The sequence below is a fragment of the Rhagoletis pomonella genome, unplaced genomic scaffold (assembly GCF_013731165.1).
Source record: "Rhagoletis pomonella isolate Grant_MI unplaced genomic scaffold, Rhpom_1.0 Rhpom_scaffold_00001, whole genome shotgun sequence".
Taxonomy (NCBI): Eukaryota; Metazoa; Arthropoda; class Insecta; order Diptera; family Tephritidae; genus Rhagoletis; species Rhagoletis pomonella.
Window position 1 is genome coordinate 108,661,060 of NW_023458555.1, and position 10,839 is coordinate 108,671,898.

Genomic DNA, 10,839 nt, shown 5'->3' on the forward strand with positions numbered 1-10,839 from the left:
TACCACCAGCGGGTTCCGAGTTGAATACTTTCAAAGCTGGAGCGTCGGTGTCCATTCGAACGACATGACCAAGCCAGCGGAGCCGCTGTATTTTAATTCGCTGTACTATGTCCATATCGTTGTAAAGCGCATACAGCTCATCGTTCCATCGTCTGCGGTACTCGCCGTCGCCAACGCGTAAAGGCCCGTAAATCTTCCGCAAAATCTTTCTCTCAAACACTCCCAAGAGCCGCCTCAGCGGAAGTTGTCATTGTCCATGCTTCTGCGCCATATACCAGCACGGGCATGATGAGTGACTTACAGAGCGTGGTTTTCGTACGTCCAGAGAGGACTTTACTCCTGAATTGCCTACTCAGTCCAAAGTAGCACTTGTTGGCAAGAGTGATTCTGCGTTGGATTTCAATGCTGACATTATTATCGGTGTTAATGCTGATTCCCAAGTAAACCAAATTCTCTATTTTCTCTAAATCGTAACTGTCAACAGTGACGTGGGTGCCAAGGCGCGAATGTGCTGACTGTTTGTTTGATGACAGGAGATACTTCGTCTTCTCCTCGTTTACCACCAGACCCATTCGCTTTGCTTCCCTATCCAACTTGGAAAAGGCCGAACAGACTTCGCGGTTTTTGTTACCGCTCTTGTAGTAAATTGTTCCTGAGCGGTTCAGTTCTGCAGCTCTTATTATCTTCTCCAACAGCAGATTAAAGAAGTCACATGAAAGGGAGTCGCCCTGTATGAAACCCCGTTTTCTGGCGAACGGCTCGGAGAGGTCTTTCCCAATTCTGACGGAGCTTGTGATATTGCTCAACGTCATTTTACACAGCCGTATGAGTTTTGAGGATATGCCATATTCAGACGTAGCGCCGTATAGGCAACTCCTTTTAGTGCTGTCAAAAGCGGCTTTAAAGTCGACAAAAAGGTGGTGAGTGTCGATCCTCTTCTCGCGGGTCTTTTCCAAGATTTGGCGTATTGTGAATACCTGATCTATGGTGGATTTTCCAGGTCTAAAGCCACACTGATAAGGCCCAATCAGTTCATTGACGGTGGGCTTCCGTCTTTCACACAATACGCTCGATAAGACCTTGTAACCTATGCTTAGAAGGCTGATCCCGCGGTAGTTGGCGCGAATGGCGGGGTCACCTTTCTTATGGATTGGGCAGAGCACACTTAAATTCCAGTCGTCGGGCATGCATTCATCTGACCATATTCTGCACAAGAGTTGATGCATGCACCTTATCAACTCCCCGCCGCCGTTCTTGAATAGCTCAGCTGGCAGGCTGTCAGCTCCAGCAGCTTTGTTGTTTTTCAGCCGCGTTATTGCTATACGTACCTCGTCATAGTCAAGCGGTGGAACGTCGATTCCGTCATCATCGACTGCGGGCTCGGGTTCTTCTTCTCCGCAACTTTCCGTGCTGCTACCACTTAGTAGGGCGGAAAAGTGTTCCCTCCATAATTTAAGTACGCTCAGGACATCAGTTACTAGGTCGCCATTATTGTTCTTACAGGAGTACGCCCCGGTCTTTAAACCTTCCGTAAGTCGCCTAACTCTCTGGTAAAATTTTCGGGCATTCTTCCTGTCGGCTAGCATTTCAAGCTCTTCGCACTCACGTATTTCTTCTTATTGCAGCAAATACGTCCCGCTTCCCTCTTCAGATCCCTATAGCGGTCCCACATAGCGCGCGTTGCGCCCGATCGCAGCGTGGCCCTGTAGGCGTCATCTTTTTTCTCTGCAGCTTCCTGACACTCCTCATCGTATCAGTTGTTCTTTCGGGCTCGCTGAAATCCGACTACTTCTTCGGCGGTGGTACTTAATGAGCGGGAAATGTGGTTCCACTGCTCGCATATGTCGGTTTGTTGAAGAGTGCTCTCTGAGAGCAGGTGTGAGAGTCGAGTAGCGAAAGCGCTGGCTGTCTGTTGTGATTGCAGCTTTTCGACGTTAAACTTTCCTTGCATATTTGGGCTCACATTTTTTGCTACACAGAGGCGGGTGCGTATCTTGGCTGCAACAAAATAGTGGTTCCAGTCGATGTTTGGGCCTCGGAGTGTGCGTACGTCTAAAACACTGGAAGCGTGCCTTCCGTCTACCATAACATGATCGATTTGGTTTCTCGTTTTTCGATCCAGAGGCAGCCACGTAGCTCGATGGATCTTTTTATGCTTGAACCTAGTACTGCATACTACCATGCTTCGGGCCCCGGCGAAGTCAATCAGCCTCAATCCGTTGTCGGACGTTTCGTCGTGGAGGCTGATTTTTCCGACGGTGGTTCCAAAGATCCCTTCCTTGCCCACCCTGGCATTAAAATCGCCAAGCACGATTTTGATATCATGACGGGGGCAGCGCTCGTATGTGCGCTCCAAGCGCTCATAGAAGAGATCCTTGGATACCTCATCCTTCTCTTCCGTCGGGGCATGGGCGCAGATAAGCGAGATGTTGAAGAATCTCGCTTTTATGCGGATTGTGGCTAGACGCTCGTCCACCCGGGTGAACGACAGTATTCGGCGACGGAGTCTCTCTCCCACTACAAATCCAACTCCGAATTTGCGCTCCTTTACATGGCAGCTGTAGTAGACGTCGCAAGACCCCAGACATTTCTTGCCTTGCCCCGTCCAACGCATTTCTTGGATGGCGGTGATGTCAGCTTTTGTCCTTACGGGGACATCAACCAGCAGGGCAGGGGAACCTGCCCCATTAAGAGTCCGGACATTCCAGGTGCATGCCCTCAAATCGTAGTGCTTCAAACGTTTGCCGTGGTCGTCATCATAAGGGGGGGGGGGTCTCATCCGAGGCTTTGCCTTGCTTCTTCACTGAAAGTGGTTTCTACGTGGCGGGTCCCAAGCCCAGAGCACAAGCTATTGCTGGGACGGGGGTGGTTTCGCAACCAAATACACGTTTATATAGCGAGCCACTTGCTCCAAGCAGACACCCGCTTGCAGCCGTACCTAGTGGTGAACAGACGCTGCAGACTTCAGTGAGCCCTTAAACCGAATAAGTCGGAGTGGCCCAAGGCTCCACTCAGATTGGTTACCACATCTCGCACATGGGTTGCTCACATTGCCCAGAGTGCGCGAACGAGGACGCAAGAGTCGGGATTGAATATAGCCATGCAACTGTAACTGCGTACCCACAAGATTGCACTCTAGACCTAAATACATCTTTTTCTACCCGGCAAAACTATTTTTGTTTAACGGACGGTATAATGTGCATGCACTTATACATACTTATATGTATATAAATGTATGATTTATTCTATAAATACATTTTTAACAAGACACTTTTAGTTTGATATGAGATTTAAATATTCAATTGCACGTTTTGTATTTTTTTCAAACATTCTTTGTATTTTTCCAATAGGGGTTCAACTTCGTCATTGATAAAATCATCAACTTGGTCGCTAGCTCGGCCCGTAAAAGTGTGTGCATCAAGTATTTCGTCAAGTTTGTTAAGAATCGGTTCAAAATAGGTGTCTTTCCGAATACGTTCAACCAAATCATTGTCCTTTCCGTGTTGCTTAACTTGCGCACCAGCCTCCTGAGATAAAACACGTATCTTTTCATGGCACACTTGACGATCAGCGCCCGCTTTAACCATGGCCATTATTACATTTTCGGTCGACATAAAAGGTAATTCTTGCGCGATATGTCGCTCGATAACTTTTGGATAGACTACTAGTCCTTGCGATATATTTAGGAGAGTAAGCAATGCTGCATCTGCCGCTAGGAATCCTTCTGAAAGAGTCAAACGACGATTAGCCGAATCATCAAGTGTACGCTCTAACCATTGAGTTGCATGTGTATTAGCAGCATTGGAGAATAGTGTTATTAAATGCCTTGCCAGTGCACAACAGCGTTCTGAACGCATAGGATTCCTTTTGTAGGGCATAGCTGATGAACCTATTTGCGAGCTTTCAAACGGTTCTTCTATCTCTTTGCGTGAAGCCAGTAATCTTAAATCTGAGCACATTTTATGAATGCTTGTACCTAAACTTGATATTGCTCCAATAACTTCAACGTCAACTTTTCTTGAATAAGTTTGTCCGGTTATTGAATAAGATTTATCGAAGCCTGCTAGTTTGGTTACTAAATTATCTAACTGCTTAACTTTTTCTCCATCCCCATTAAAGAGTTGTAGAAATGAAGCTTGAGTTCCTGTAGTCCCTTTTACACCACGACAGCGCAAATCTTCACGACACCGACTTAATGCACGTTCATCCATCATGAAGTCCTGAGTCCACAGGCAAGCTCGTTTGCCGACTGTGGTAAGTTGGGCAGGTTGCAAATGTGTAAACCCTAAAGTCGGTTGTGATTTGTATTTTATAGCAAAATTCTTCAAACAGTGTATTATGGAGGCAATTCGGGGTAAAATCAAATCTAATGCGTCACGTAAAATTAAGAGGTCAGTATTATCCCCCACATAACATGATGTTGCCCCTAAATGAATGATAGCAGCCGCTTTGGGACATTGTTTAGCAAAAACATGCACGTGAGCCATAACATCATGTCTTGTCAAGCACTCTTCAGCAGCAGCTGCTTCGAAGTCTATACCATCCACATGCGCTTGCATTTCATCTATTTGCTCATCTGCGATATCTAGTCCCATCATCTGCGATAAACGACAATAATAAATAAATAAATTTGTAACCGGCAATTAATTATATACATAGCTATTATGTAGGTATGGACATAAATACACTCCCTCCATTATATCTCCATACACCCTTATGATTTTTAAATATTCACAATGTTTTGCAAGCTATAATTATTTTGTTATTTTTTATTGAGTATATATACCTAATACATTAAATTGTATATTTATATGGCTCATGTTAATCAGGCTATGCTCATATGTGTGAACTCAAAGCGAATTTCTATAAGGTAGTTTTACCGGAGCCGCCGATTTCAAGGCGAATTTGTACTGTATGTCAAAATGATGTGTTTGATGTAATTTTGTTTTGTAATTATTGTCAATGTGCGTGTAAATTGTTAGTGTAGTTCTTGATTTTGGGCTGCCGCTACCACCTTGCATAAATTCGCCTTAGCTTTGTTTCTTAACAGATAATTATCACATATTGACACTAATTTCTGCTGGAAAGCGTTTCTTAACCCAAAAAACTAGCAGCTCTCTCTCGTTCTTACGCTCTTATTTTTTTGGCTAGCAGAAACTTGCAGCTGTCAAAATGAATATCCAAAAATTCGCGCCTAATATTTTCAATAGTCGAATACAAAGATCAGCTGTTTACTCAAACTCAAAATCCCCTAACCCAAAATCCCAATTTTCTCCTTGAAATACATTCAAATTAGGTTTATGGGTCGATTACGGATTGCCACCGAACTTCATTTGGGTGGCCAGTGGCTGAAATGGTATTATAGATGGCAAGTGGCAACTGAAAGCTGGCAACTGAGTTGCTATAATTTATTTCTTTTTTCAACTGTTTCTTCAGCTTATTTACACTCAAGTCTTAGTTGCTATTCATAATATACATTTTAATTTCAGTGGCGTTGCCCATTGCCCACCCAACTGCGGTTGCGTTGCCATCCATAATCGACCCATTAGAAAAAATAAAACCAGTTTGCACATCAACAGGCCAAGCGCTTTAATTTGACAACCCAAGAGTATAAGGTCCCTATTATAGTTGTATCTGAGACAACTCAACTTGTATGCAACTCAACTATTTATTGCTATTTCCGTTCACAACTATTTTCAGTTGACTGTAATCATTGAAAAGGTCGGAAAATCGATAGAAATAGTTATTTTCATAATATTATGTTATTTTAATGTTATTAAAATAATTAAAAGCAAGAAAATGGAACTCAGTTACGAATTATGTTTTACCGATGAGCCCGAGGATACATTCCCACGACAGTCGGTTCTACGTACCGGACTGACTCGGGTTTTATCCGACCAAGGGCTGTTGTTTCGGTGACCTAACCCCGCTTAAATCGGCGATACCCTTCATTCATTGTCCGTTCATGGAGCATCTCCTTGCAGCCGGATTGCTCCGCATCCTTCTTCTCCGGGCGGGCGTTGATCCCAACCCCGGACCAGAAACATATTTCTGCTGTTTTTGCCAGAATCGACTCCATCCGAACTCCACTTCGGTTAGGTGCAACTCTTGCAACGGAGGGAGTCACCTAAGAACCTGCTTTGGTCTAAGATCTCACCGGGAGTGGACCACAAGCTATGTGGCTTCCTGCTGCTCAAGCCAAACGGCACAATCAGCCTCCACAGCTACCCGCTCGCACAATGCACCCAACACTCGCAGAGCCTGCACGGCTCCAACGGCCGCAAACTCCTACAACTCAACTGCAACGGACTCCAGAGCAAGATTGAGGAGATAGTAGTCTTTATGGGTCGGCATGGCATATTGACAGCTGCGGTTCCAGAAACGAAGTTGCACAGTAACTCAACCCTGTTGGGTTGCGCCGCCTACAATGTGCTCCGTAAAGATCGCGATAGAGATAATGGTGGGGGATTAGCGTTCATCCTACACCACACAGTGCAGTATCGGCTTATGGAAGAAGACATCGACCCGAGGGACACCACCCTAGAATGTCAGGGCATTGCTGTCCGGTCAGGCGATGTCGAGCTCGAAATATTTAACGTCTATATACCCCCTGTCATCTGCTGCCCGGCAGGACATCCCCCTGACATAGGTGCGCTACTCAGAGGTGAAACCCGAATGATAGTAGGTGACTTCAATGCGTACCACGATCTCTGGCACTCAAGCCTGGCTAATGATCGTAGGGGAAATCTTTTGGCTGAGCAGATAGACGATTCGACATTCAGCACCATGAACGACAACGCCCCCACCAGGATTGTGGGTAGCTGCAGCAACTCGCCAGACCTTACAATTGCTAGCGCTGGTCTGATCAATACCATATCATGGCGACCTATGCTAACACTAGCATCAGACCATCTACCCATAATCATCTCGATCAATAAGCCCACCGACTTTGCTCCCGCGGACCACCGAACCTACACCAACTTTAACAAAGCTGATTGGGGCGGCTTCCCGGAAGTTACCGAGAGCAGCTTCGCCGCCCTTCCCACACCCACAAACGTACATGCTGGCGAACGCCAGTTCCGCAGGGTAGTCACTGCCGCAGCGGCTCGATTCATCCCGTCTGGACGTATCGCGGAAGTCCGCCAAAATTTCCCAGCCGATGCAGCTGTACTACCGAATGAGCGTGACCACCTACGCCAGGTCGATCCCGGGGACCCTCGCCTAAGGGACCTGGATTTGGAGTTTCGGCAACTGGTAAATCAGCACAAGCGGAAAAAGTGGGAGGAGCACTTGAAGGCCTGTAACTTCACATCTGGTGTGAGTAAGATCTGGTCAACCGTGAGGTCCTTGTGTAACCCAACGAAGCGTGATGACAGAGTGGAAATCTCATTCGAAGGTCGCGCTTCGTCGCACCTACAACCTACTTCACACTGCATCTTTCGGTAGACAGGGCCAAACGCCGAGTGACCAGGAGGCTGCACAAGCTGCCAAAAAACAGTGCACCACTTGTTTTCACCAGCTGCGACTTGAAGGGGGCTATCGGGAAGGCGAAAGCCTCCAAAGCTATTGGACCCGACGGAATCTGTATGTTGATGCTGAAACATTTGGGGCCCACGGGAGTAGCTTACCTAACGGAGATCCTGAACCCGTTTATGGTCACTCCCATCATTCCTGATGTGTGGAAATCAGGGAGTGGTCCCACTGCTGAAACCGGGGAAGCCTTCCCCGGTAGTGAAGATACTAGAGGCCCTGCTACTGCCATACTTCACCTGCCCACCTGACCACAGCGAAGCATCAGCACGGATTCCGTAAAATGCACAGCACAACAACAGCACTTAACGTCATAAACACCCAAATAACTCGTGGCCTAAATCCAAACCGCCCCTGTGAGAGAACGGTCCTAGTAGCGCTGGACTTGTCAAAGGCGTTTGACACAGTCTGCCATTCCACGCTGCTAGAAGACATTGAGGCTTCCCCATTCCGACAGGGACTGAAGCGATGGTCGGCGAATTATAAGAGTGGTCAACAGTCGTCAGTAATCTTCAGAGATCAAACCTCGAAACCAAGAAGAATTAAACAAGGGGTTGCACAAGGTTGTGTTCTCTCCCTTATTATTTAACTTCTACATCTCGAAGCTTCCCCAGCCACCTGAGGGAGTTTCCCTGATCTCAGCCTTTCTCGCTTCTTCACTGCAAGGAGCCTAACACTCTCCCCAACGAAATCAACGGCGACCCTCTTCACCACCTGGACGAAGGTCAGGCTAGAATTAGGTGTATACGTCGATAGCACACCAATACCGACTGTAAACAACCCGAAAATTTTAGGGGTCATCTTCGATAGCCTGCTCTCCTACTCTACGCACACAACCGTAGTTGTCAATATAGTACAGAGCCGCAACAAGGTCCTCCAGTCGCTCGCCAGCAGCACCTGGGGCAAAGAAAAGGAATCGTTGCTGGCAACATACAAGGCAATTGGCCGGCCGGTTCTTAAATACGCTGCGCCAGTTTGGACGCCGGGGACTAGTTGGACTAGTAGTTCTGATGACACCTGAGCACCACCTACACAGCGAGGCCCAAGTGCTCCCCGTAAGGGAACACAACAAAATGCTTTGTAAGCAATTTCTGGTGGGTTTCCAGTAGATCTTCTCAAATATTGCATAAAACGCGATTTTTTGACACTTTCACCTCTGGAGCTGATGAAAACATTGTACTTACGGATTCTGAATCAGCACCAAAAAGTCTATCAAAAACAGCTTTAACATTTGCCGCACCAAAACTTTTTCCATTTTTGGTGGCCTGTATTATATAATAAAAACTCGCTTGCTATGCTTGCGTTTGCAGGAAGGAGCTTTTCGAATTTCTCTTTATACACACTTAAGATGCTGTTTTCGGCTTTTGTACGGTCTAAATTATAATGTGTGCCATTTATTTGGAGACCATACTATGCTATTCCTATAAATAGGTTGGAAAGAGTACAGAAAATGTTTCTTCGTTTCGCTCGACATTCATTAAACTTCACACTCCCGATTCCGTCATATGAGCCTCGGTGCCATCTGATCAGCTTACTGTGCTTAAATGACAGCAGAAAACTCTTGGCCATAAAACTGTAGGTCCCTCCGCTTTGTGTGACAACATCGAGGCGCACGCCACAAATCGGAGGAGAAGCTCGGCCAAACACGAACATATGTGTAAGCGCCAATCTATTATTATATTATATTAAGTTAGCTGGACCGTTTGTGAACAAAGATAAGAAAATTATGAGCCAAAAGGAGAAATGGCATCGTTTGTTGGGCCATATAAATTTTAAATACTAAATAAATACTGTCAAAAAATCAACTGGTATATGAAATTCCAAGTATGAAGTAGAATTTATGAAATGCAACACCTGCGGCGGCTGCTATGCTGTGTAGTGCTTAGCAGTGCGCGCTACCACTCCGAAGAGCCGGGATTCAATCCCTGGGGAAAGCAAATCCAAAAAAAAAATAGAAGAGGTTTTTTCTTAACAACGGTCGCCTCTCGGCAAGCAAGTGCAAACCTCCGAGTGTGTTTCTGCCATGATAAACAGCTTCTCATAAAAATACAATCGCAGTTCGGAGTCGGCGTAAAACTATAGGTCCCTCCTCTTTGTGTGGAAGAGGGAAATTGGAGGAGAAGCTCGACCAAGCACTAACATATGTGTAATCGCCAATCTATTATTAATATTAAGACCTGTATATTTGTGTGACAACATCAAGGCGCACACCACAAGTCGGAGGAGAGGAGAGGCCAAACACTAACTTATGTGTACGCGCCAATCTATTATTATATTGAGAATAAAATGCATAACATTCCTCTGTTAGAGGCGAAGTATACGTCCGCGTGATGCCTGAAGGCACAGCTGTCAAGGTACTTACCAAAGAGGCCATTGCAGCCATGTTAGACAGCAATAAATGACTACATTATTTTGTATATTTAAGTTTGTGTTCAGTTAGTTTTCTCATATTCATATCACTCTCTAGTTTAATGTTAAGGGCGAATTGTAACTTTATCTTTTCATGTATCTCGTTTTCTTATCTTCTCTTTTCCTGATACTTAAAGTTTCTCTTAATTATTGTGTTAACCGCATCTTTCGTTACGTTTGGTAATATTCGCATTTTAATGATTCTAAAGTGCAATGTTCTTTTCTTTACTTATTTTTTCAATGATGTGTAAGCATTCCAAGGGCAGAGACACTACTTTTAATATGATTCGCGTCCTGAGTAAGCAAAGTCTGGATTAAAAATATGTCATATCAATGCCCAAAGCCTACCATCTAAAATCGATGAATTCAGATTTATCTTTCCAAGGGCAGAGACACTACTTTTAATATGATTCGCGTCCTGAGTAAGCAAAGTCAGGATTAAAAATATGTCATATCAATGCCCAAAGCCTACCATCTAAAATCGATGAATTCAGATTTATATTTCGAGTCTTCTGGTGTGAATGTTGTGTGTGTATCAGCGACAGGGCTATCTACGCGGCATAATGATGTTTCGTTTTATGTTAGTGGTTATAAATTTTTCCGTTTAGATAGAGTTAAGCATGGTGGTGGTGTTGCTGTGTTTGTAAAAAGTAGCCTGTCTTGTTCCCTTAAATGTACTTCAGAAAATTTCAACACAATCGAATCTATTTTCATTGAAATTAGATCTAAATACGAAAAAATCCTTAATGGTTGTGTGTACAGACCAAAAAGGAACATTGCCTACGCACCATTTATTGAATTTATTGAAAACCTGACCCTTGATTATAATAACATTATTATAGCAGGGGATTTTAACAGTGACATTCTTTGTGAAAGTAAGTTTGCGTTAGCCATGAAAAA

General features: G+C 44.9%; 1 protein-coding gene across 1 annotated transcript; it reads right to left on the bottom strand.

Moving 5' to 3' along the window:
* Window positions 1-3,205: 3,205 nt before the first annotated feature.
* On the bottom strand, window positions 3,206-4,600 carry LOC118749587 (adenylosuccinate lyase; the record flags this gene model as incomplete). Its single annotated transcript, XM_036484399.1, is given in 1 exon segment — window positions 3,206-4,600. A coding segment is annotated over 1 exon segment (1,310 nt), but the record flags the coding sequence as incomplete, so codon positions are not given.
* Between the last annotated feature and the right edge of the window lie 6,239 nt (window positions 4,601-10,839).